We start from the raw sequence: 25,244 nt of genomic DNA on the forward strand, positions 1-25,244 counted from the left end.
TATCATATGCAACTATATTTATACTCGTTTAACCATGCTCATATAATGCGTTGATAAGATAAAAAACATGACAGCACGCATATTATTTTACACAATAAACTGTGTACAGAAATGCTCGTGACCTTGTGTTTTAAATCACGTTCGTACTGCGTGCACACGTGTGTTACTATTGGTTGGGTGCACCGAAGCAGAACGAAAGGGGGCGTGTTTACTGTATACCATTTTCCCTTTCGTGTTTATATACGGACTCTGGTTTCGTGGTATTGAACCAGATTCGATTTCCAAACACACCAACAGGAGCCGCGGAAATCAAATTTCCCAAAGAAGGGGTGTATGTATCATTTTACTTGGTTAGTTTCATGGTATTGTGGGGGGCGGCTAATATTGAAGTTGTAATTCGCGAGTTCACTTTTGTTTTCGCTATACAACGTTGCTTTATATTCAATCTTTATGGATTAGTGTTAGATTTAGCTATCTTTCTATCATTAAATCTGTGCCAGCGCACAGTCAACCGCTACAGTATTAAACTAAATTCGGACTCCATACACTCCAACAGAAGCTAGAATCCGTCTGCTTTTGGCGTGGACGGACTCTAAAATATAGAGTTTTTCTTAATTCGTACGACAAAATTTGTGTTACAACAAAATATATTTTAAACTTTACTTAAAGGGGCTACGATTACAAATTGTGGTTTGTTTTAATTCTGTTCTCACGCAGTTTCATTTTGTTTTGTTTTTATTCAGTCTGACTCCAAACACCTCTATAGGAGAGTACTATGCCTCTTTGTTCGTTATCACGAAGCAGTGTCGTATCGTTACTTTCTCAAGGAGGTCTGTCATATAAACCGCAAACGCACTACCTGCTTTTGTAGTAGGAACCATATACCGCGCAGTGTCTTCAGATTAAAATTTTTATTGCTATTGAATTAAGTTATAGTATTGTGATTTGTAGGGTGTATCGGTCACCCTTTATATAAAATAAGTCTTCTATTTCTGTTTTATTTATTAGGTAATTATTAAAATATATTCTTTGCTTTTTTAAGCCAAAAATTTGGGCTGAACGATTGAAATTTGGGACGATGCGAGATGTTGGACCGCCGGAAATTCACGCTTTCGCGGTCCGCGAGTTGCACAGTGACCAGCTATACTGCGCTTGTCTCCAGGCCATAGGATACGGGTTCGAGGGTTGACGGTGCTACTATTGTTGACGTATGTGTGTGTGGGTTAAATTCTGATACAAATTTTAGTCAAATTTGCCACGGTGGTTCTCTTATTAGGTTTTTTAAATTGTCGGCCATAATTAAAAACACCCTATCCCATAAAAAAGATCAGCCCCAAGGTTACATATAACTAGTAAGCAGGCGCGAAATTTATAAAACAGAACACCCATGTTATAACGTCTGTCACACGATGATAAATAAACCAATCTATTTAGTATACGTGTGCCGACAAAAAGATGTCAGGAAAAAATCGAAACCCCAAAATGCAGCAAAATATACAAGTCAGTAGTGGTGCCAAATATGTTTTACATGTAACCAATTTTTAGTTTTACGATTGTTTATCGTTTCATTTAAAATTAAAACTATATAAATTTTAGTGTAAAATTCAATATGGTTTATTATTAAACCAAAACAAGTTGACTTCGTAGCGCCAGAAAATCTTTTTATGCCACGAGTGGTAAACACGTAATAATTTTGGAATCACTGTTCGGAGTCAACATGTGAATTTCCAATGCAAACAAATGCATTAGAGTTTCGACTTGCTGAGGTAAGGTGAATTATGTTACAGAAAGTAGTACCAAAGCAGGTAATGAGTGAAAATGTTGGTCTTAAAATCTCCCTTAGGCCCCCCTGATACCAGCTGTAGAGATTTATTTAAAAAACGATTTTGTTTTTTTCTAAAATTGACTTGCAAATGCAAATCTTACGTTATTTTGAAAGTAAAAAGATTGTCATGTCACTATAGTGTTGAATCTCCCATTATATAACCGTTTTTCTGTTTCATACACCTCGTGCTTACAACTTACCACATATGTTGCCATTTTATGAATAAATATATTATATATATATAATATAAATAATAACATATGTTATATGTTTCATTTTAGTGTGTTTCTTTAGATACATTTCGATGGGTAAATTTGCTCTTTCCGCGGTAAATCCGTGTTTAAACTTGTTAAATGCATCAAGACGATCACAATGTATTCTGCAAAGGACTTATAGCGCAAAGCCAAAAGTTGTGACAATACCAAGCCCTATAACCAGTGTTCGAAACTGGGCATTTGGAAATATGGTGCGCGGCTACTTTAACCAGGAGTTTAATTTGAAAGAGTTTGTGGCTGCATGCCCTGCTGTAATGACGGCAATAATTGATCACCTCAATAATGGAGATTATGAGGTTTTAAATAACTTAATGATCAAGGAATGTTGTGATGAAACCAAGTCTGGTTGGGAGGTATTGTCGGAGGAAGATAAAGTAAAGTTTTCATCAAGCCAAGAGGAGGAATTCCACTTTTTCAATCCAGTTTTAAGGATGCGTATGGAACAAACTGGTGAAGATGTCCCTCAGTTAGTTGCGCATCTAAACATACAGCTATCTATGATCTACATGGCAAAGCTGAGAAACTTAGCTGAAGTTGCGCAACAAAAATCTAAGGACACCGTCCAAGTTAATGTTAGAAACTTAGTGACTGGCGGGACTGTAAAAAAAGTTGAATTTGAAAGGGAAGTAACGAAAGAAGTTGATGGCTCGTGGATGGTTCTTAGTCTTGACCAGTGGCCAAGCTACTGACCACAGTTATGTTTATTCTTTCTATAGGTTTTGTATTGTTGCTATTCGCACCATTGGTTGCTATTCGCACCATTGGTTTACAACAGACCTTCTTAGACTCGTGGTCACCGAGAGTTCACCAACTTTATACAAAGTACTATATATTTAAGTCAATCTATTTAAAGATGTTTTTTTTATATTAGAATGAAACATAAATTATAAGTGGGCATGATATTTAAGTCATTTAAACATAGAAGTTTTACCTTGCTTCTTCGCTGCATAGATAATAAGCATTGGTTAGGATTTGTTTACAATGTTATGAAAATTGTGTGGTGCAAATTGGAATTATTACTTTATAAACCGCTTGAAAATTTTGTGCGAATAGAAAAGTTAAGCCAAGCTGTATGTCTTTACTATCGTTGTGGGCGTCAATTTAAACCATTTTCCTAAAACTAATTTCACACCTTACAAAAATGAAGCCTACCCTTTCCTTGCTATTAATTTCTATTTTTGTTTGATAGAAATTGTGTCAAAAAAGTAGGACCATTGTTTATTAAAGATGTCGGTTCAACCTTCAGACATTCAGAACTTTAAAGCTTGGAAAGGAAAGAAAAGAAAAAGGAAATTTGTGAAGAAACCAAAGAAAGAAATTGAGAAAGAGGAAACTGTGAGCTTGGTTGATCTTGATACGACAAAAGTTGAAACGTTTGAAGAATTTCCTTTTGCTACAAAAACTAAGGCAGGTTTGCGAAAAGCTGGTTTTGTGTCACCAACTGCAATTCAGCGCGCTGCTATTAAACCTGCGATGCTTGGGAAAGATATTTTAGGTGCAGCGAAAACTGGCTCAGGCAAAACACTAGCGTTTATTATTCCAATATTAGAATGTTTGCATAAACATAACTGGAATTCGTTGGATGGCCCAGGCGCTTTGGTGATTTCCCCAACACGAGAATTGGCGTTTCAAATATTTGAAGTTTTGAAGAAAGTTGGCGGGAAACATAATTTTTCAGCTGGTTTGCTTATTGGTGGGAATAATGTGAAAGAGGAAGCTCATAGCGTAGGAAAAACTAATATTATAATCTGCACACCTGGTCGCTTATTGCAGCATATGGACACTACCTCTTATTTTCATATGAATAACTTGAAAATGTTAATACTGGATGAAGCGGACAGGATATTGGACATGGGTTTTAAAACCACGTTGGATGCAATCATTGAAAACCTTCCTAGTGAGCGGCAAACTTTGTTATTTTCTGCAACGCAAACGAAATCTGTTAAGGACCTTGCCCGTTTAAGTTTGCGGGACCCTGCCTATATTTCTGTTCATTCAGAAGCAAAACATTCAACTCCTCAGGGTTTAACACAAAGGTTTATCTGCTGTGAACTTAAAGATAAATTGAATGTCTTGTTCTCATTTATAAGAAACCACCAGAAATCAAAATGCCTGGTGTTTGTGAGCAGCTGTAAGCAGGTACAGTTTATATTTGCTGCATTCTGTAAGCTGCGGCCAGGCACACCGATGCTACATCTGCATGGCCGCATGAACCAACTGCGCAGAATGTCAGTTTACCAGGAGTTCTGCCGTAAGAAGTTTGCAGTTTTAGTGGCGACAGACATCGCAGCACGAGGTTTAGATTTTCCAGAGATTGACTGGGTAGTACAACTCGATTGCCCTGAAGATGCCGACACTTATATCCACAGAGCCGGACGTACAGCTCGATATAATGGTAATGGGAACTCTCTCCTTGTGCTGACGCCCACAGAGAAAGAAGCAATGCTGAAGCATCTTCAAAACAAGAAAGTCCCGATTTTGAAGTCAGAAATCCAGTCAAACAAACTTGGTAAAATTGACAGAAAACTTCAATCTTATTGTGCAGAGGATAAAGAATTTAAAGGGAAAGCACAAAGATGTTTCGTAGCGTATATAAGATCCACATTTCTAATGAAGGATAAATCAGTGTTTGATGCAATGAAGGTCCCATTTAGTGAATTCTCAAGCTCTCTTGGTCTTGCTATTCCACCCAGAGTTAGGTTTTTAGAACGGAAAATGAAATCTCAAAAAATGAAGGAAAATTCTGCTGTAAATGAAGAAACGAAATCTTCTGAGTTTAACTTTAATGAGATCGATGATGAATGTGATCTTATTACTGTAAAGAGGAAGAATGTATTTGAAGAGGAGGAAGAGACTTCTGAGGTGGAGGAGTTTGCTCCGGATGTTGCATTGGATCCTGCGAAGAAGAAAAGATCGAAAGCTGCGGAAGCGCGGAGGTTGTTGAGAAAAGGGATGCGAATGAATCAGAAGATTAAGTTCGGGGACGAAGGCGAGGTTGCCGAAGCGTTTCCTCCACTGCCTCCTAGTGGTGAGGATGGAGATGGTATTAACATTGAGGAAGCAGCGAAAGCGATGCAGGAGGCGGATGTAAAGGATCGTGAAAAACATCGGTTGAGGATCAGGGAGCGACATCGTAAGAAGAGGTTGGAAGCCAAGGAGGAGAGAAGAAGATTGCAAGCTGAGTTGGAAGGGGGGAAACAAGTTGTTATTGGGGGTGATGATGACATAGGTGATGATGACATAGGTGATGATGTCATAGGTGATGATGTCATGGGTGATGATGTGATAGATGATGATGATGTCACAAACACTGTTTCATACTCGGATGAGGAGCAAGAAGAAGAGCAAGAGGCAAAACACCAGAAGTTGAATACTGGGTTTGGAAGCAGTTTAGATGAAGATGAAATGCTTGCTTTGCATTTGTTAAGAAATAAATAGGAATGTCTTTGTGTGTGTTTGTAGGAAATGTCTGAAACCGTTACTTTAATTGTGGAACTGTTTGAACTTACTCACATTTCGTTAACCAATGTCTTAAAAGATTTTAAAATTAACGTCATTGTTTAACTACTGTCTTAATATTGGTTTCTATTTGCTCTGAACAGGTGTAGGACAGGTAGGGTTAATTATGAATGGTAAATATGAATACTCGGTATCCAGTGATGGTTGGATGTCGTTGTCTGCAATGAAAAGAAAGGTGTGTATTCGTATCAATAATGGATGTTTGATGTCTTATAATGCAACATATGCATATCACTGCCACCAGTGTTAGTACCTGAGCATTGAACCTGGTATCCTAAGTTTGACAATAAACCAAGTGGCGTTCTGAAGTATTCTTCATAGGTGAGGTTATATAGCGAGACATGCATAAGATTCACATCTAGAGTGCTGCCTGCTATTAGCAACTACTGGCTCATAACAATGCCTGTTAAGTGTTGTACCCTAAGAAACAAACACCTGCTGTTGGTATATGTGTCAGGCATTGAAAAGACTTCATGATTCCGCCACTGTGGGCCTGTGAAACCTAACTTAGCAGTATACTTACCCGTAATGTTACTTTAGTTGATTCATTACTTCATTTTCCACAGAAAGTTGAACAACCAGCGCCCAAGATATCGAAGATCCGATATTCCTCACTTAAAGTTCACCGTATCTCACCTAGGAAGAAATTTAAACAATCGTCCATGCTACACTATGTGAGGGACTCTGGGTCAAAGAAATTAAAAAGAAAACGTGAAAATACCTCCCGTTCTGCGGTGGAATTGAACACAGAGAAATGTTATGATGAAAATAATGTTAAAGTAACGAAAGGTAACATAAGCAATGACAATTACGACTCCTACAATGTGGAAAATTTATTTCAAACTTGTTCCAAAACGAATAAATCGAGAAACCTTCACAATCAAAATGCAAATCACAAAGCTGCAGGATCAGGATCTAACCAGTTTAAACCGGTTCAAAAAGTTGTTTTAAACCCAGACGAACCAGTTATAACCAAAGAGATCAAAGAAACATCGTTTTCTCCATTGAGTTGCTGTACAAACTTACCAAAAAAGTTGCCAAATCAAGAAAAACATCTTCAAGTATATCCAGGGTCTTGTAAAATGGCGTTATCACCTCAAAAATACAACGGAACTCAGGAAAAACACATTAAAACTTATTCACAGTCTTCCAAAATAGCTTTATCTCCTCAAAAACACAACAGAAGTCATAAAATATCTCCTCAAATTTATCCACAATGTTCTAATAAAGCGTCATCCCCACAAAGAAACAACAGAAGTCAGGAAAAACATTTTGAAACCTATCCACAATCATCTAACATAGCTTTATCCCCACAAAAACCAACCAACAACAAACCATTGCAAAACAAACCCCAACTAAAGGAGCCGGACACATTAAAATACACTGGTCATGTTTCTTCTCAAAACTCTTCCTTTCCAAACAACGACAAAGAAAATTCTCCGGACCTTTGTTATGACCTCACAATGAAGTTTGTTGAGGATTCAGAAGGACAATTAATATTCGATCGAATGACGCAGAAACATGAAAATAACATAGCAGACACCCATAGAGACAGCATGTACTTTGCATTTGAACATGGTTTAAAAAACAAGCCAACCAATCAGAGCACCCAGATTTTTAATGGTTGAATGTGATTGGTTAAATTTCTTGCTGATTATTCTTGTATTTTATTTACATTTTAATTTTTTTGGGCTTTTTTAAAGTTAAATAATTTTATATACTTATATTTTATATTTTTAATGTTCTTGCAATATTTTGCGTCTTGCAATATTTTGCGCTACAGTGCAGTTTTTTTATATTTAATCTCTTTCCTTCAGTGTATTTTCTATCATATGGTGACTTGAGGTTAAGTTAATGGTTGCTGCGTAATGTAGCTGGCTATTAAAAGATAGAAATTTCAAAAACTTTTATATTTCATATTAAAGATTGCTAGTGTTGAATTATTACCATGTATAAGCTATTTAGCTGGGTAAGACTAGAGTTTTAAATTGTTATTAAATCTGTTGTTTTACTTTTTTTTAACCCAGCATACCAGAGGTTTTGCTTCTAAATTAGAATCATGACTGCGTTTGAAAACTTGGGGGTGATGCCTGAGATTGGGAAGATGATAATGGAGATTGGTTGGCAACTTCCAACTGATATACAAGCAGAGTCGATCCCTTTGATCCTGGGAGGCGGGGATGTCCTTATGGCTGCGGAGACTGGGTCAGGGAAGACGGCAGCTTTTAGTATTCCTGTTATACAGATCGTGCATGAAACGCTATCGAGTACAAGGGGTGGTGGAGGTATGAAGGTAAGGGGTGGTTTGAATGCTGTGGTTTATGGAATCTAATGTTTTTAAAACAATTCTGTTTTCTTGGGTAAAGTCCTGTAGCATGATATGCCAGTGGAACCTGGGATTTAGGTTAGAGTTGGTCCATTACTAATACACCTAGTTTTTAAAATGTTCCTGCATAAAATCCTGGCTGTGGCATAGTGGTTACATTGATTGCCTCCAGCCCAGAGGTAATGGGTTCGATGCTGCCACGAATGCCACCTTTGTGGAAATACGCTTTCTTAAGCAAGACACTTAGCCCCCTATTGCTTCTGGGTTGTCTAAATTCAAACAAAACATCAACATTTTAAATCCATGCGAGGATAAATAATTTACATTGTAATAATAAAGTTTTTAAAGCATTGCATTATGCATGTTAACAACAACAGAAAAATAAACAATCTTTTGCACCAAATCCTACTGTATTTCTTTATCCCCAACTCTATGAGCACCAGATCAGGGTCAAAATCACAGAATTTGTTACATTTTCTTTCCCCTCAGGGTGGCAATGCGTTGCCTGCTATCTTTAACACCTGGCAGATGAACCCATACGACAGAGGAAACGCATTTGCGATTAGTTCTGATGGTTTGTTGTGTCAATCAAGGGAGGTGAGGGAGTGGCATGGATGTAGGTCAACCAGGGGAGTTACTAAGGGCAAGTATTATTATGAGGTAAGTTCTATGGAATATGTACATGGTAAAAAGTCAACAGTTAGTGTATTATCAGGAATAAATTTTACCTAAAATGGCATCATTAATCTCTTCAGTAAATAAAATCATTTATAAAAAGTGGATTTACTCACTAGTATTTACATCAAATAAAAAAGAAATGGCTTTCCATGAGAATTGAGAACTTAGTTTTTACTGCGTACAAGTCCTTTGGTAACCAATGTTATTTCCAAAGATTTTTACCTAAAGATACAATACTGTATTGCAAACTTCACAGTGTTGCCATGTATATTTCCACTATAGGTATTATGCAAGGATGAAGGTTTAAACAGAGTAGGTTGGTCAACACTGTCAGCAGATTTAAACCTTGGTACTGATAAGCAGGGATATGGCTTTGGGGGAACGGGGAAAAAATCCAACAGTCGTCAGTTTGACACATATGGTGAACCTTTCACAATGCATGATGTCATTGGCTGTTTCTTAGATATGGATGAAGGTAAAAAATGACATTTCTATTTTCTTCTAATTGTGATATTTTACTTTTGAATATATTTTGCAAAAAGTGCCTCACTTATATGGTCTTATATATTACTCGACTGCTCTTTACTGTCATTTTTCATCTTTCGTTTATACATAGTATGTTAATCTTTGTTATTATAAAAAAGAAGACAAAATAAGGTCATTTTGCGTAAGATATATATTGGTAAAGAGTTTGTCTATTCACAAATATAAGCAAATAAATTTGCTACAATAAGTTGTCTCCTAACACAGTGCGGCAATAAATATAATTGCTTAAAATTAAGCATTTTATACGACCCCCACTTCAGGTAGAATCAAATATTCCAAGAACGGCATCGACCTCGGCCATGCATTTGACATACCTGGTTTCCTAAGAAAACAACCAATGTTTGCCGCTTGTGTTTTAAAGAACTCCGAACTTAGTTTCAACTTTGGTGGTGAGCCGTTTAAATTCCCACCTAGTGGCCAGTTTGTCGCACTTTCAAAGGCCGACGACCAATCAAGCGTTACAAGCGCTAAAACTGGAACCGCTGTCGTTAAGGTAAGTTTCAGTTGTTAAACAATGTTTACACTAATTCTATAAATCCAAAACTCACATGGGGCGTGTAAAAAATAATATAGTAGGTTGGGAATGATGGGACACCTTTACCACATAATATCCAAATATCCTGATTGTGTTTTAAACAATTATCGACAGTCTATGGGACTTGTGAGGATACGGTTTTATAATTCTTTGAATGTTCTTTGTTTACTATTAAATGAGACGAGAAAATTGAATGAAAAGGTGTCCCATCTTCCTACATACACCTCGGGTCTGCTTAAGGAGTAATAACGTATATATACACATACCTTTTTTATTTTAATGTATCATATGCAGTGGCGCAGCCAGAAAAAAAATAAGGGGGGGAGTTTTAATCAAAAAATTCAAAAAATATTTTAAAAAAAATATTTTTTTTTAATTAATTTTTTTGGGGCTTTAAAAGGGAGGTCGCGACATCCTAAACCCTCCTGGCTGCGCCACTGATCATATGTATTCCTTAACAGAAGCAAAACACAAAGAGATCCAACAACTCTCCTTATGCGATCATTATCGAGCCTTCCCGTGAGCTGGCGGAACAAACGGCAAAAATTATTCGAGATTTAAAAAAATTCGTTCAAAATCCAACTGTGTCTGAAGTCCTTGTGGTGGGTGGTGTGCCTGCAAGTGACCAGTTAAAGTTTATTCAACAAGGGGTTGATATTTTGATCGGGACGCCGGGGCGAGTGGATGATTTTATCTCAACTGGAAAGGTTGGTGACCTCATGCTTGCTGTCGAGTTATAACATGGGTGTCTTCTTATGCACCAGACACACATGGTGTATTCATAAACCTCATGCTCGCTGTCCAGTTATAACATGGGTGTCTTCTTATACACCAGACACACATGGTGTATTCATAAACCTCATGCTCGCTGTCCAGTTATAACATGGGTGTCTTCTTATACACCAGACACACATGGTGTATTCATACACCTCATGCTCACTGTCGAGTTATAACATGGGTGTCTTCTTATACACCAGACACATATGGTGTATTCATACACCCCATGCTCACTGTTAAGTTATAACATGGGTGTCTTCTTATACACCAGACACACATGGTGTATTCATACACCTCATGCGCACTGTCGAGTTATAACATGGGTGTCTTGTATTTATACATCTTATGCTCACTGTCAACTTGTCAAGTTGTGTTTATTTATCTTATGCTCATTGTCGAGTAATAACATAATTTTAATTTATCTCGTTGAAAACGATGGCGAAGGTCATGTTATTTATAGAACAAAAGGCGAAGGCATTTTCTGTTGCATGCAAACATGGGTGTCTTATTATGTACCAGGCACACAATGTATTCATACAAGTATACCACTTTTCTTACTTCTCAGATTGATTTAAGCCAAGTAAGGTTCCTTGTACTCGACGAATGCGATGGATTATTAACAGCTGGTAGCGGGGGGTTTATCAAACGAACGCATTCCCATATACCACAGGTAATGTGTTTAAGTTATATAGAAATGAATGTTATATTCTATATGGGTGAGGTACTGTGATAAGGCATGTTATATAAAGATATAGAACAGAGTTGACCCATTACCCCAACACCCAGCGGCTTAGGCTCATTATTATTGAAATGTTAGTATATGAAATTATTTGTTGGAGAACCTGTGTTAAATTCATGGTATTCCTTACAGCAATAGTTTATATATATATAAAATGTTATACTGATTGTATATGTTGTTATTTTACATTCTCATTGTGTTATACCAACTGACGTTTTATATACTATGCCCGGTATCACCAAACTTTATATAAAAACTAGAAATAGGTTTACATATTATTACGTGGTTGAGGCAAAACTTCATATACACTTAACTTGGACTCACATAATGGCTGGCAGGAACGGGTTTCCCGCTATAATACCTGCTTCCATATAGTATGATTGGAGCAACATTATAATGGTTGTACTTTATAGTATGGGTACTATATAGAAGATTGGAAGCCATACTATATACTATGTAGACCATAGTAGAGTGGGGGAAGATGGGACACATTTTGACTCTATTTTCTTGTTGAATTAGGTAGTAAACAAAGAACATTCAAAGAATTATAAAACCATATCACCAGGACTCCCATGGACCATTGATAATGTTTTAAAACAGCATCAACATATTGGAATATTATGAGCTAAAGCTGTATGTGACCACACATAATAATGGTCTTTATGTAATATACATGACAGCGACATCATAATACTATACTTAATGCAACCCACCTTCAGGTAACATCTGATGGGAAACGTCTCCAAGTTATCGTATGTTCGGCTACTTTGCATAGCTTCGATGTTAAAAGGCTTGCTAATGAGATCATGCATTTCCCTGTGTGGGTGGATTTGAAGGTTAAGATATGTTGCTTGTAATGTTGTGTTGAGTTGTTATTTTTAATTTATTGGCTTTGTTCCGCCTGGATCTTATTTTTCCTGTGTTGGTGAATTTAAAGGTAGAATTAGAATTGCAATGTTTAATGTCACATGATATACTCATAATATCACATGATATACTCATAATATCACATGATATACTCATAATATCACATGATATACTCATAATATCACATGATATACTCATAATATCACATGATATACTCATAATATCACATGATATACTCCTATTTATATTATCACATGATATATTCACCATACAGGGTGAAGACTCAGTACCTGAGACCGTCCATCATGTTGTTGTTCCTGTGGATCCCATAAGGGACCCTAGTTGGATGGGGTTGCGCAATCATGTACCGACCGACGCTGTGCATAAGAGAGATAACGTTGACAGCAGAGCTAAGGAAACTAAGGAGAAATGGTCGGAAGGGATCAAAATATTGAAAGGTAAAATATTAGCTAACTTGGCGTTGAATAGGAGCCTTGTGTTTGAACTCTACCATTGTTTGTATAGTGGTAAAGCTAGTATGTCACCTTATCACCAAAGGGTAGCAAGTTCATTGCTTAGTGCTGCCACCATTGTGGGTATGGGCAGGATTCCTAACAGTAATTGCTCCAAGTCAGTGGTCACTAATGGGTCGTCAAAATTGGCAGGCAGGTAGTTACAAACTGCAGCCTCGAACCCATAAGCTTTGGTCTAGAGGCAGGCATGCTAAACACTGTACCATGGTACCATATAATACCCTTCAAAAGGTATTACCTTAAATTATTAGGAATATGACTTTGAAACTATGCCCGCCGTCCATTGTACAGTGATGTCATAACTCTTATTATTGGCTAGTATTCCATTTGCGCCCATATTGAGCCTTGAACTCGTAACTTCTGGTCAAGAAAGCTAACCAGTAAACATAACATCATCACGGTCCATGACAATGATCCTGCTTAAGCTGCTATGGTGATGTCATAACCGAATAGTGATGTCATAAACCCTATTATAGGCGAGTATTGTGTGCGTGCGATACGCGACCACAAAATGGAGCAAGCGATCATATTCTGCCGAACGAAACTCGATTGCGACAACCTTGAACGATATTTTAAACAAGTTGGTGGTCACGATGACCAACTATCGTGCGTGTGTCTGCATAGTGATCGGAAACCTCATGAAAGGAGAGGGAATTTGGAGAAGTTTAAAAATCGGGAGGTAAAAACCGTTTTAAAAAAAAATGTAAATAAAAAAAATAAACGAATATACATATAAAACTATCCAAGACAATAAATTAAATAAGTATGTAAAAATGTAAAAATGTAAAAAAAAAGGTTTATTCATTGTGTATTTCCAATAGCCGTCGTTTTTCATTCTCTTGTTTTATAAATCTGACCTTTCCTGCTATATTTGGCGAGATGAATTAAAATTTATGTTATGTAAGTATTGTGGTGGTATAGATTGAGACAACTGAAAGTGTGTGTTAGCTGTAGCAGCTCAAAATTAAGTTCCCACCTATAGTAACAGCAGCCAATTTACCACAGGTGCGACACTTGATATGTACAGACGTAGCAGCGCGTGGCATCGACATACGAGGCGTTCCATTCGTTATAAACATGACGCTACCTGATGATAAACAGAACTATGTCCATCGTATTGGGAGGGTGGGGAGAGCTGAGAGGATGGGGCTGGCTATCTCGCTAGTGGCTACTAAGCACAAGGAGAAGGTGGGGTGTTAACCTGTGTATGTTCGGGTGAATTTGAATGAATGTAACTTCCTCGCATGGCGAGGCAATGACAGTCGTTATAACACAGGTGTTCTGTTTCATATACAACTCGTGCCTGCTTACGAGTTACCACGTATGTAACTTATTTATCCTCGCAAAGTGTGGCAATGACAGTTGTTATAACACTGGTGTTCTGTTTCATATACAACTCGTGCCTGTTTACTCCTATAATTTTGTAGGTGATTGTTTCTCTGTATGGCTGACCATTTAGACAACCCATTAGTGACCACAGGGTTGGAGTAATACCGCTAAGTGTCTTGCCCAAGGCATCTCTGCCCAAATAGGGCTCAAATACCAGGTCTGCATAAGTGTATTATGCGGCCATGCACTTGTTTAAACAATACTAGTATAGAACAAATATAAACACAGTTTTAAATTGTTTTAATGTTGAGCCAACGCCAAACCTAAACAAGTCTTAAAAGAGTCTTTAAAGGTATAAAAAGATCGTAAAGAGTCGTTAAAAAGTCTTAAAAATTCTACTGCCCATGTGGCATCACTGGGAAGTGAGTCATTGAGTAAATATGAACCGAGTATTCAATATATTCGTAAATATTTGCATTGGCAGTGTTGCGCAATGGTATTTCTATTCAAAGTCACTCCATCGTGCTTGAGTGATTATTGGTCATGTGATGTTTAGGAGAATGGTCATAGTAAACGTGTGTGATGTAATAATAGATTTTGTTATTCAACAATCAGTGCGTTTGTCATAATGACTTGACTAATTTTATAATACTGAACTTATAAAGTATATTTGTCATGTACAATAAAATACCTTTGCAATTATTCAGTGCATGAAAGGTAATTTTCTCATAAGCATATTTTAATAAAGCCATTCATTTATTGTATACTTAACATGTGTTCATAAGTTCTATATTATAAAGTTAATACACAATACAATACCTATGTAATTATTCAGTGTATAAAATATAATTTGTTCGTAAGTCCTTTTCATTCATTCATTCATTCATTGTATACTTTACATGTGTTTGAAGTTTTTTCCACATCATTCTTTCAAATATAAATATTTCTTTGTATTAATATTAAATGCAACTCACTGTGAGTTGTCTGGCGCCGTGGCGTAGTGGTTAGCGCACCTGCCTGTAACCATTAGGTAATGGGTTCAAGGCCCGTCGCTGCTACCATTGTGGGCGTATGTTTTCTTGGGCAAGACACTTAACGGCAATTGCTCCAACCCAGTGGTCACTAATGGGTTGTCCAAATTAACAGCCATACATAAAAAAAAATGAAAAAATCCCCTCCCCCAAAAAATAATCACCCACAAAGTAACATACATGGTAACTCGTAAGCTGGCACGAGGTGTTAAACCCGTGTGATAACGACTGTCGTTTTCCGGCCACGCGAGGATAAAGTAAGATTCATTCATTTACATTCATTCATTCATTCAGTTTTATGTTTTTGGGCTAACAGTTTTGAGGGGTGTGGCATACCAGGGGGCCTGAGATGTAGGCCAGAGTTGGTTTATAACCTTATGCCCAGTAATTATTGATAAACATGATCAAATAAACCCTTATGATAACAACCAGGCAACTTCGGTATTATAACTGATTGTCAGAGGAGATGTTTATCTTTGCAGTGTATCTGGCAGCAACATTTTGTTAATTTATATATATATAGTACTGTGGGAAAAGATGGGACACCTTTACCACATAATATCCAAATATCCAGATCGAGTTTTAAACAATTAACAACGGTCTATGGGAGTTGTGAGGATACGGTTTATAATTCGTTGAATGTTCTTTGTTTACTCCCAAAATGACGAGAAAACAGAATGAAAAGGTGTCCCATCTTCCCCCACCCTACTACATCATACAGAAAAGTGCTTTTCGGTTTAATATTTCTGTTTCACCTTTTTATTATTCACAGGTCTGGTATCACAGCAATTGCAATAATAAGGGCAGAGGTTGCTTCAATACAAACCTCACTGATTTTGGTGGTTGTTGTATTTGGTGAGTTGTGGTGTTTTGCTTATTATTTAATGTTGTAATAATGGTGTATAAGCTAAAGAAAAGCATGCTTGTTTACACACAGTTGTTAAAATCCCTACAGAGTTAAAATCCCTACAGATAAAGAGATAAATAAAAGAATTGTGAATTATGCTTTTTCTTAATAAAAACTGTTGTGATGTTTCTTTCCCTCATGCAGGTACGATGAGAACGGCTTACTCGGAGACATTGAATCTCATCTGAAAATAACAATCGAACAAACAACCCCCAAAATGGAAATCCCCGTTGATGAGTTTGATGGGAAGGTTAGTCACCTGGGTGGGGTTTGATGCTTGTACCTATGGGCCATGGTGGCAGATATTTTATAAATGCATTAAACCAGTGGTTCTTAAACTTTTGAATTGCGCACCATTTTCTTATGTTAAACATAGACCTCGTGGTTTGGTAAATTTGAATAAGTTGCTTGTTGGTTGTTGCCATTTTCGTTTCATACAGAAACAAGACTACAGAAAAAGTCACACAAATATGATTTATATTAAAACTCCCCCAAACTATCACCCACAAAGTTTCATATATGATAACTCGTAAGCTGGCACGAGGTGTATTAAACAGAACACCCGTGTTGTAATGTCTATCGTTGCCAAACCATTCGAGGATAAATAAGTTACATACGTGGTAACTCATAAGTGGGCATGAGGTGTATAAAACAGAACACCCATGTTATAACGACTATTGTTGCCCCGCCATGCGAGGATAAATAAATTTCATTCATGGTAACTTGTAAGCGGGCACGAGGTTTATGAAACAGAACACCCGTGTTGTAATGACTGTCGATACCCTGCCATGCGAGGATAAATAAGTTAGATTTATTTATCCATTCAAACCCCCCTTCCAGGTTGTATACGGCAGCAAGAGATCAAAGTCCAACATCTCCAAATACAAGGATCACACTGATATACTGGCACCTAGTGTAAAGGAACTACAAGCGTTAGAGCGATCTACACAAACCTCATTTTTACAAATGAGGATGAATATGTCAAGAATATTACAAGGAAAATCATAATGTGTTGCATTCGAAGCTTAGTTATTTTTGAAGCTAATTAGAGTAAAATATTTTTCAATTTCTTTTGGAAATATTAAAAAGTTGGCGATTGTTTTGGTTTTGCTGCATTTGTGTCTTAGTTAATATTAACTAATTTTGAATTGGTAACATTTTTTTGGAAACATTCTTGTTTAAATTCTTATAAGTTAGCAATTGTGTATGAAGGATATAAGTGTGAAACATGGGGTGGAATTTACACCCAACACCCTATACTTTATCTCATGGGGTAGAATTTACACCCAACACCCTGTACTTTAAACATGGGGTAGAATTTACACCTAATTCAATGGTCAGTACCATTTACATTTGTTTAACTTTCATTCTATTAACAATTGTAATGAATCCATCATTTCAATGTTTGCTGTGTAAACAGAACATCCGCGTGACCCCTTTCTCCCCAAATGGCAAATATTTGCCTTTTTCTTTGTTTGCTCTGCCACCTAACTCTTGCAGTTGCATAAGTGATGTGATCGCTGTTGTTGTTCTGTATGGTGAAGCTAGCTAGTTTATAAGTAGCAGATTCATAAGCGTGGGTATTGTAAAACTATCCTAGATTTTTTGGTGCTAACTAATTTACTAGATAAATAATAGCAAGCAATTCAGTTGTTCATGTTATATATCTGTTCTAAAAATTATTCTTTAAATAATAAATAAAACTCTTTTTTTTAATTTTGTTAAAATATCATTTGCCTTTGGTTGTTTTATTTAGCATGAGCCTGGGATTTGGGCTAAAGTTTGTCCATAAACTAAATATTCTATTCTATATGGGTATTGGGTTCTATATTATTATCATCCTCCCCTTTGTATGTTGCCACCATTTTCTGTTACCTAATACTGTTCAAAATAATTTCTTTTTTTCAAGAAAACTACATTTTTTAATTTAAATCGTACTAGAAGTAAACAATGTATCTTACTAGTACAACAATATATTATCTCTATCTTATTTGCCATTGCAATAATTCTGTTATTTGAAGAATATTATTTTCTGGTGAATTTGATGCGAAGTATTTCTATTTCAGATGTTTTTTATTTAAAATTTTGATCTAAGATTTGTGGTGAAAATGAACGTGAAGGAATATTTGCAGCGGATCAATTACTCGGGAGATGTTGCCCCAACATCCTCCAACCTCAGGAAGATCTGTGTCGCTCATATGCTCGCTGTTCCTTATGAAAACCTGGATGTCTTCGGAGGGCCCCCGATTACTATTGATCTGCCTAAACTGTTTGAAAAAATTGTGAAGGTGAAGTTTTGTATGCCGTAGTAGGTTGTATAATGTAGCTCACAATATCCTTGCGTGACGGGACAATGGCAGTCATTATAACACAGGTGTTAACACAGGCAGGGCAACTTATTATGTATGTAACTTATTTATCCTTGTTTATTCTCGCATGGTGGGGAAACGACAGTCATTATAAGACAGGTGTTCTGTTCCATACCCCTCGTACCTGCTTACGAGTTACCACGTTTCTAACTTATTTATCCTCTCATGGCTGGGTAACGACAGTCATTATAACACGGGTGTTCTGTTTCATACACCTCGTACCTGCTTATGAGTTACCATGTATGTAACTTTGTGGTTGATTTTTTTTGGTGATTTTTTAAATGTATGGCTAATAATATGGACAACCCATTAGCGACTACTAGGGTTGGAGCAGTTGTACCAATACCTTTGAGTTTATGTTCAAACTATTCTTCTTAGACCATGGTACTGTATACATGCGCGAGGTTTCAATACTTGGCAGTCATGAAAATATTAAATGCGGGGCGAGGTTTCAATACTTCATACAAAAAATATTAAATGCGGGATTTCCTGCTGAAATGCAATAGTAATTATAAAACTTTTTTACCTAATTTCCATGTCACCTTTATCCCACTATAAATACGAAAGGTTCTAAATACAAAGATACAAAGTGATATATATCGTATCATAGAGGTTTCACGATAAGCTCTCAGATCCCTATAGATAGCTGAGGTTTTGTGGGTTACTCTGAGTTGAAACACTTAAACATTCGTTTTTATAATGGGTCAAAAGTGACGTAGAAATTAAGTGAAAAAGGTTTCATATTCACCATTGCGTTACTAAACACTCAACAAACAATCTCTATGTTTGATTGACATTCTATAATATTTACAGAATTATATAACCAGGTTTGCAGCGTTATGGTATAACCAACATAGCAGGCGAAATGTAGACCAGAGTTCACCCATTAAACAGCCTTACGCAACCTGTTGTAAAATATTATGTGTGGGTTACAGTATTTACCTCTGTAACAATTATTAACCATCTTTGTAGCAACGAAGGGGCGGGTTCAACTTTGAGTTAAACCGAATGTTTTGTTGGCTGTTACAAAATCTTGGCTACCAGGTTTCTTTATACAAAGCTGACGTTTATAACATGAAGCTTGATGCGTTCACTTACACACAACCTGCTTTAGTGGTGAGTTGCATGATATATTTATTTGTGCGGACTTATTATTGTATGAAGTTATTATTTATCTTCACACAAGTGTTCTGTTTCATACACCTCGTGCCCGCTTACAAGTTACTATGTATGTAACTTACTTATCCTCGCATGGCGAGACAACGAAAGTTGTTATAACACAAGTGTCTTTTCATACACCTCGTGCCCGCTTATAAGTTACCACAAATGCAACTTATTTATCCTCACATGGCGAGGCAACATCAGTCGTTATAACATAGATGTTCTTTTTTACCTCTTGCTTATTTACTTAACAGTAATGACATGCAACTTTATGGGTGATTATTTTTCTACCCCAAGTAGTTCTTGAACCTTGTACCTACATAGGTGACAGTGGACGACGGCAGCAAATATTTCACCGATATTGCATTTACATGCGGTACTAGCTTAACGGAACCTCTTAACTTTGAATACCTAACTGAACAAGCTCAAAAACATGGGGTTTTCAGGTATTGTTGTGTTTATGACAAAGAGTTTGTTTTACTTGCTTTATCCTCACGCTGTGGGGCAACGACAATCTATTCTGTGATTCTTTATATATATATATTGCTTGGTTCAGCTGTATCGTGTTTTCAGTTCTTTGTATATTTAAGACTTCATTAGATGTAAATGAATGAATAAATAAATGTAACTTACTTTGGCCTCGCGTGGCCGAAAACGACAGTCGTTATAACATGGATGTTCATACACCTTGAAACTGTCGTTTTACGGTTTTACGGGCACGCAAGGGTAAAGTATAGAAAAAATATTGGAAAATTATTTTCGTTTTTTATGCTCGTCGAAACTCAGGCCATAAATATACTTTTTTATTTCCTTTTAAGGTTACGAGAATGCGGTAAAACATCTTTCTACTTTGAGTTGAAATGGTTCCATGTAGTAGATTCAACAGGTCAGTTCTAACAATGGTGTAGCTTGGGGTTGGGGGTGTATGTTTGTAAAGTATTTAAAAGGATTAAAAAATTTATTTTAAGTATACGAACAAGTGGAGACGAAGTATATTACATTAAAAAATTCAAAATTTGACTTTGATTTTGTCTAATATTCAAAGATTTTACTAAAACTTTGTTATGAAAACATTCTTTTGACAAAAGTATAAAAACTTAATCCAAACCCAAAGATTTTGCCAAGAAATAAATCAAAAATATGTTTTCTGACTAAAAGAATAAAAGGGTGACGCAACTTAGACTTATTCCAATCTCCACAACAGGCGAGGTAAACCCGGCAACGGACATCGAGTTTTGCTTCGGTGAAAGCAAATACAGAAGCAAGGGTTGGATAATACTTTATAAGGTTTCTATGGATCGGCAATGCACGTGGGACGAACTGGTTCCCGAATTAGAAAGATTTCTCAATAATAATGAGAAGTGGATGACACGGAACACGATTTGCGCGATTAATAGAGGTTCATCCGTAACTGTGTTATGGGGGAAGTATCTGATACAAAAGTACATACGTGAGGACCAGCAGAGGGGCGATAACTTGACAGTTTCGCGAACTTTTATGGAACTTTCGGATTTCCCGGCGATATTGGAAATAATTCGCTGTGTATTCGGGATGAAAAGTTTTACCCAAGAGTTCACTCCGATTGCAGAGGACATCACAACAAGGCCTATTGTGATTTATTGATCAATAAACTTATTTATTCTCGCGTAGCGGGGTAACGACAATCATTATAACATGGGTGTTCAGTTTCATACACTTCGTATCCGCTTACAAGTTACCACGAATATAACTTGTTTGTCCTCGCATGGAGGGCAACAACAGCCAATATAACACGAGTGTTCAGTTTTATACATCTCATGTTTACGAGTTACCACTTTGTAACTTATTTATCCTCATGTGGCTGGGCAACGACAGTCAATGACAGTGTCTTTTCAAAAAACACAAACCAATAATTGTGGCAACATTGAGTCTTGAACCCGTAACCTCTGGCAGAAAGACAAACGCTCAAAATACTCAGCTGAATAATGTCTTTTTTCTAATCACCTATTCCCTTCATTGTTTTGTTCAAGTAGTTTTTGTATACTGATAAACGTATTTTAACAAATGGGATTTTACAAATCTAGGCACTGGTGGGGGAAACATCATAAAATGTTTTTCTTCAATCTGAATAAACTTTTCAATATCGATTGTGAAAAGTGAACCAAACAAGCTGTTGAAATATGATATTGGATATTCATTTGTTGAAACATCTGTTTATATGTATTATGTTATAACTTATAAGTGAATATTATATATTCCATATGGTTGTCCTACTGCATGGCACATCATGGGACCTGAGATTTATCCCAGAGTTGGCCCAGATTATCACATAAGTGAAATCAAATGTACAAAATCACCTTGTTCACCATTGACACATAATGTTCCCACAGACCTCATAACTTTGTAATTTCTTCAAACCAATTTCCACAACTGCAACAAAAAAGAGCTTTAAAAACCTTTGAAATTACTTTCTTTTATTATTAATGAACTAAGCTGTGTATTTTAAGTTTGTGTTTTTATTAATTAAGTTTTTATATGTTGCTTACTGTGTATCAATATGCATTTGAAGTTCTCTGTCAAAGTAGTTTAGACCTATACTGTTTTGTTTAATGTGGATGTAACTTATTTATCCTTGCATGGTGGGGCAATGACAGTGGTTATAGCACAGGTGTGTTCTGTTTCATACACCTCATGCCCGTTTACAAGTTACCACGTATGTAACTTATTTATCCTCGCATGGCGGGGCAACAACAGTTGTTATAACACGAGTGTTCTGCTTCATACACCTCGTGCCCGCTTACAAGTTACCATGTATGTAACTTATTTATCCTCGCATGACGGGGCAACGACAGTGGTTATAACACCGGTGTTTTGTTTCATACACCTCGTGCCTGCTTACAAGTTACCACGTATGTAACTTATTTATCCTCGCATGGCGGGGCAATGACAGTGGTTATAGCACAGGTGTGTTCTGTTTCATACACCTCATGCCCGTTTACAAGTTACCACGTATGTAACTTATTTATCCTCGCATGGCGGGGCAACAACAGTTGTTATAACACAGATGTTCTGTTTCATACACCTCGTGCCTGCTTACAAGTTACCACGTATGTAACTTATTTATCCTCGCATGGCGGGGCAACAACAGTTGTTATAACACGAGTGTTCTGCTTCATACACCTCGTGCCCGCTTACAAGTTACCATGTATGTAACTTATTTATCCTCGCATGACGGGGCAACGACAGTGGTTATAACACCGGTGTTTTGTTTCATACACCTCGTGCCTGCTTACAAGTTACCACGTATGTAACTTGTTTATCCTCGCATGGCGGGGAAGACAGTAGGTATAACATGGGTATCCTGTCTTTCCCAAAGACATATACACCCTGTATGCTGACAGCATCAAGCCTTGAACCTAGTATTTTCTCAATCACCCATAAAGTTACATGGTAACTTGTAAGAAGGCGCGAGGTATATGAAACAGAACACCAGTGTTTTAACGACTGTTTTTCAGCCACACATGGATAAATAAGTTGCATTTATTCTAATCAGTGTCATATTGACATTTCTTTTCCATGTTTGATTATTCGCTATGAACCATCAAACTACTATAGTAGGGTGGGGGAAGATGGGACGCATTTTCATTCTATTTTCTTCCATTCAGTGGTAAACAAAGAACATTCAAAGAATTATAAAACTATGTCCTCACGATTCCCATGACCGTTGTTAATTGTTTAAAACACAATTAGGATATTTGGATATTATGTGCTAAAGGTGTCCCATCTTCCCCCACCCTACTATATATAAATACCAAGTGTCTTAAACTTGTAATAAATTGAAAAGTAGAAGCATTTAGTTCTGAATAGCTCAGAACACAAGAAGTATTTGAGAAGTTAAACATACGTAACTCTGATTTTAAATGGCATTCATATTTTTCTTGCTTGCTCTTCAAGAATTTTCAATATTTTTTTTTAATGTTGCAATGCATTTATGTTTGAATGCTATATTGTATTGAAGCTATTACTGGTGGGTTATGCAGGAGGTCCTAAAGTTTATCTTGTGCCTAATCTCTTACTTTTTATTTTATATCAACTTTTTATGCTTGCAGAAATATTCCAAAACTTTTCAACAATAAAATATTGTAGCGGTTAATTGTGCTCTGGCACAGATTTAATGATAGAAAGATAGCTAAATTTAAGACTAATTGCATAAAGATTGAATATAAAGCAACGCGGCCTAAATCCCAGAACCCATGGCGTGCCTCACTGTAGGACCTCATCCATATAGAATAGAATGTAACTTGTAGGGTTATGATGAAACAACTTGAACGGCGCCGTGGCAAAGTTGGTTAGCGCGTCCGTCTCTAACCCAGGGTAATGGGTTCAAGGCTCGTCGCTGCTACCATTGTGGGTGTATGTATCTTAAGCAAGACACTTAATGGCAATTGCTCCAACCCAGTAGTCACTAATGGGTTGTCGAAATTATCAGTCATACCTATAAAAAAACTCCCAAAAAATGGTCACCAACAAAGTAACATATATACATGGTAACTCGTAAGCTGGCACGGGGTTTATAAGCAAGCAGCCGTGTTATAATAACTGTCGTTTTCCGCCCACGCGGGGATAAAGTAAGATTCGTTCATTGAAGCAACCATCTGACTTCTGATTAAACTTAGTTTTCCGGGTAATGGCCAACACTTGTTTTATTCGAATCATCATCTATTTAAAACAAAACAGAACTTATTATTTCCTCTTGGATGATATAAAAGCTCGAGACAATAGCAGCTGATTATCAAACTCGAGAATGAATAACAAACTTATTCTTTTGCTGGTTCTTATTGCTGTCTCGCAGCTCGTGAGTGCAGACGTTCAATGGTATTCAGCCATTTCGAGGCGTCGTAGGGGAAATACTCGGCGTCGCCAAAATATATATGAACAAATGTAAGTATTTTCATTTTTAATGCATTTTCTATAGGGCGGTTGTTGTGTTTTATTTTTGTACTTTTTTTGTACAAAATGTATGTAAGCTTTTTGTATTACTAAAATATTGTCGTTTTACTTTAGTTTATATAAACTAAAGTGGAAACTTAAACTTTACAGGAAAATTGAAGCTGCTGCCCTGGAAGATATTGTTGATATGAACGATGCCTTACAGTAAATATAGACACAGAGACCACACGGTTTTGTTGTTCTTGAAATAAACCCAATAAATATAAGATTAAATGTATCTGTGTTATGATATCCTCGTGTGGCGGGCCGCTTTAGACAAGATTCTCGCTTACGAGTTACCACGTATGTAACTTTAAGGGTGATTGTGTGTGGCTGACAATTTAGACAACCCGTTAGTGACCACTGGGTTGTAGCAATTGCTGTGAAGTGTCTTGCTCAAGGACACATACGCCCAAAATGGTAGCAGCGACGACGAGCCTTATAAACCGTTTTACCATTAGTTGCTTTAAAATGGTTGCTAGCGATCTTGTGTGGGACATTGAACACAATTCTATCGGCATATTTATTAACGCTAAACGTAGAGCGGTTTATTTAAAGTAGCGCGTACATCTAGCGCTGAGGTGACAGAGTCGAAAATAACGATGCGAAGTATTTCGTTGTAAAGCAAACGGTTTTCAAATATTTTAGTGAATATTCGTGGCTTGCTACCTAATGGACGATAACGGAGAATAAAAACCAATTTAGTGACAATATTTTAAATGCATGGCTGTTAAATCACAAGACTGTATGTATATTGAAACATTTTATAAGGAGAGGCCTCGAGGCTTCAATATATACGATGAAATATTGTAAAATAGTAGGGTGGGGGAAATGGGACACCTTTTCACTCCATTTTCTC

At 36.8% G+C, this 25,244-nt stretch overlaps 5 protein-coding genes across 5 annotated transcripts; all 5 read left to right on the top strand.

Moving 5' to 3' along the window:
* The first annotated feature begins 1,589 nt into the window (after positions 1–1,589).
* LOC149739309 (uncharacterized) lies at positions 1,590–3,292 on the top strand. The gene is made up of 2 exons (XM_089873980.1): positions 1,590–1,766; positions 2,120–3,292. Exon 2 carries the CDS (start codon positions 2,130–2,132, stop codon positions 2,787–2,789), a length of 660 nt encoding a protein of 219 aa, XP_089730106.1. The 5' UTR covers positions 1,590–1,766; positions 2,120–2,129; the 3' UTR covers positions 2,790–3,292.
* Positions 3,293–3,326: 34 nt separating this feature from the next.
* Positions 3,327–5,702, top strand: LOC149739310 (putative ATP-dependent RNA helicase DDX10). The gene has a single exon (XM_089873952.1). It carries the CDS (start codon positions 3,328–3,330, stop codon positions 5,536–5,538), a length of 2,211 nt encoding a protein of 736 aa, XP_089730078.1. The 5' UTR covers position 3,327; the 3' UTR covers positions 5,539–5,702.
* LOC149739311 (uncharacterized) lies at positions 5,659–7,644 on the top strand. Its single transcript, XM_089873972.1, has 2 exons — positions 5,659–5,794; positions 6,186–7,644. The coding sequence occupies exons 1-2, from the start codon at positions 5,726–5,728 to the stop codon at positions 7,245–7,247; spliced, it is 1,131 nt and encodes a 376-aa protein (XP_089730098.1). The 5' UTR covers positions 5,659–5,725; the 3' UTR covers positions 7,248–7,644.
* A 30-nt stretch (positions 7,645–7,674) lies between these two features.
* Positions 7,675–17,954, top strand: LOC149739312 (ATP-dependent RNA helicase DDX1-like). Its single transcript, XM_089873950.1, has 13 exons — positions 7,675–7,912; positions 8,435–8,605; positions 8,906–9,098; positions 9,430–9,662; positions 10,166–10,411; positions 11,047–11,151; positions 11,940–12,056; positions 12,362–12,545; positions 13,097–13,299; positions 13,626–13,808; positions 15,753–15,835; positions 16,032–16,137; positions 16,728–17,954. The coding sequence occupies exons 1-13, from the start codon at positions 7,679–7,681 to the stop codon at positions 16,893–16,895; spliced, it is 2,226 nt and encodes a 741-aa protein (XP_089730076.1). The 5' UTR covers positions 7,675–7,678; the 3' UTR covers positions 16,896–17,954.
* A 39-nt stretch (positions 17,955–17,993) lies between these two features.
* On the top strand, positions 17,994–24,623 carry LOC149739313 (arylamine N-acetyltransferase, pineal gland isozyme NAT-3-like). Its single transcript, XM_089873977.1, has 6 exons — positions 17,994–18,175; positions 19,229–19,372; positions 19,742–19,863; positions 20,236–20,303; positions 20,622–24,337; positions 24,497–24,623. Exons 1-5 carry the CDS (start codon positions 17,996–17,998, stop codon positions 21,038–21,040), a joined length of 933 nt encoding a protein of 310 aa, XP_089730103.1. The 5' UTR covers positions 17,994–17,995; the 3' UTR covers positions 21,041–24,337; positions 24,497–24,623.
* Positions 24,624–25,244: the final 621 nt, after the last annotated feature.

The sequence above is a fragment of the Ciona robusta genome, chromosome 3 (genome assembly GCF_009617815.1).
Source record: "Ciona robusta chromosome 3, ASM961781v2".
NCBI classification, from domain to species: Eukaryota; Metazoa; Chordata; class Ascidiacea; order Phlebobranchia; family Cionidae; genus Ciona; species Ciona robusta.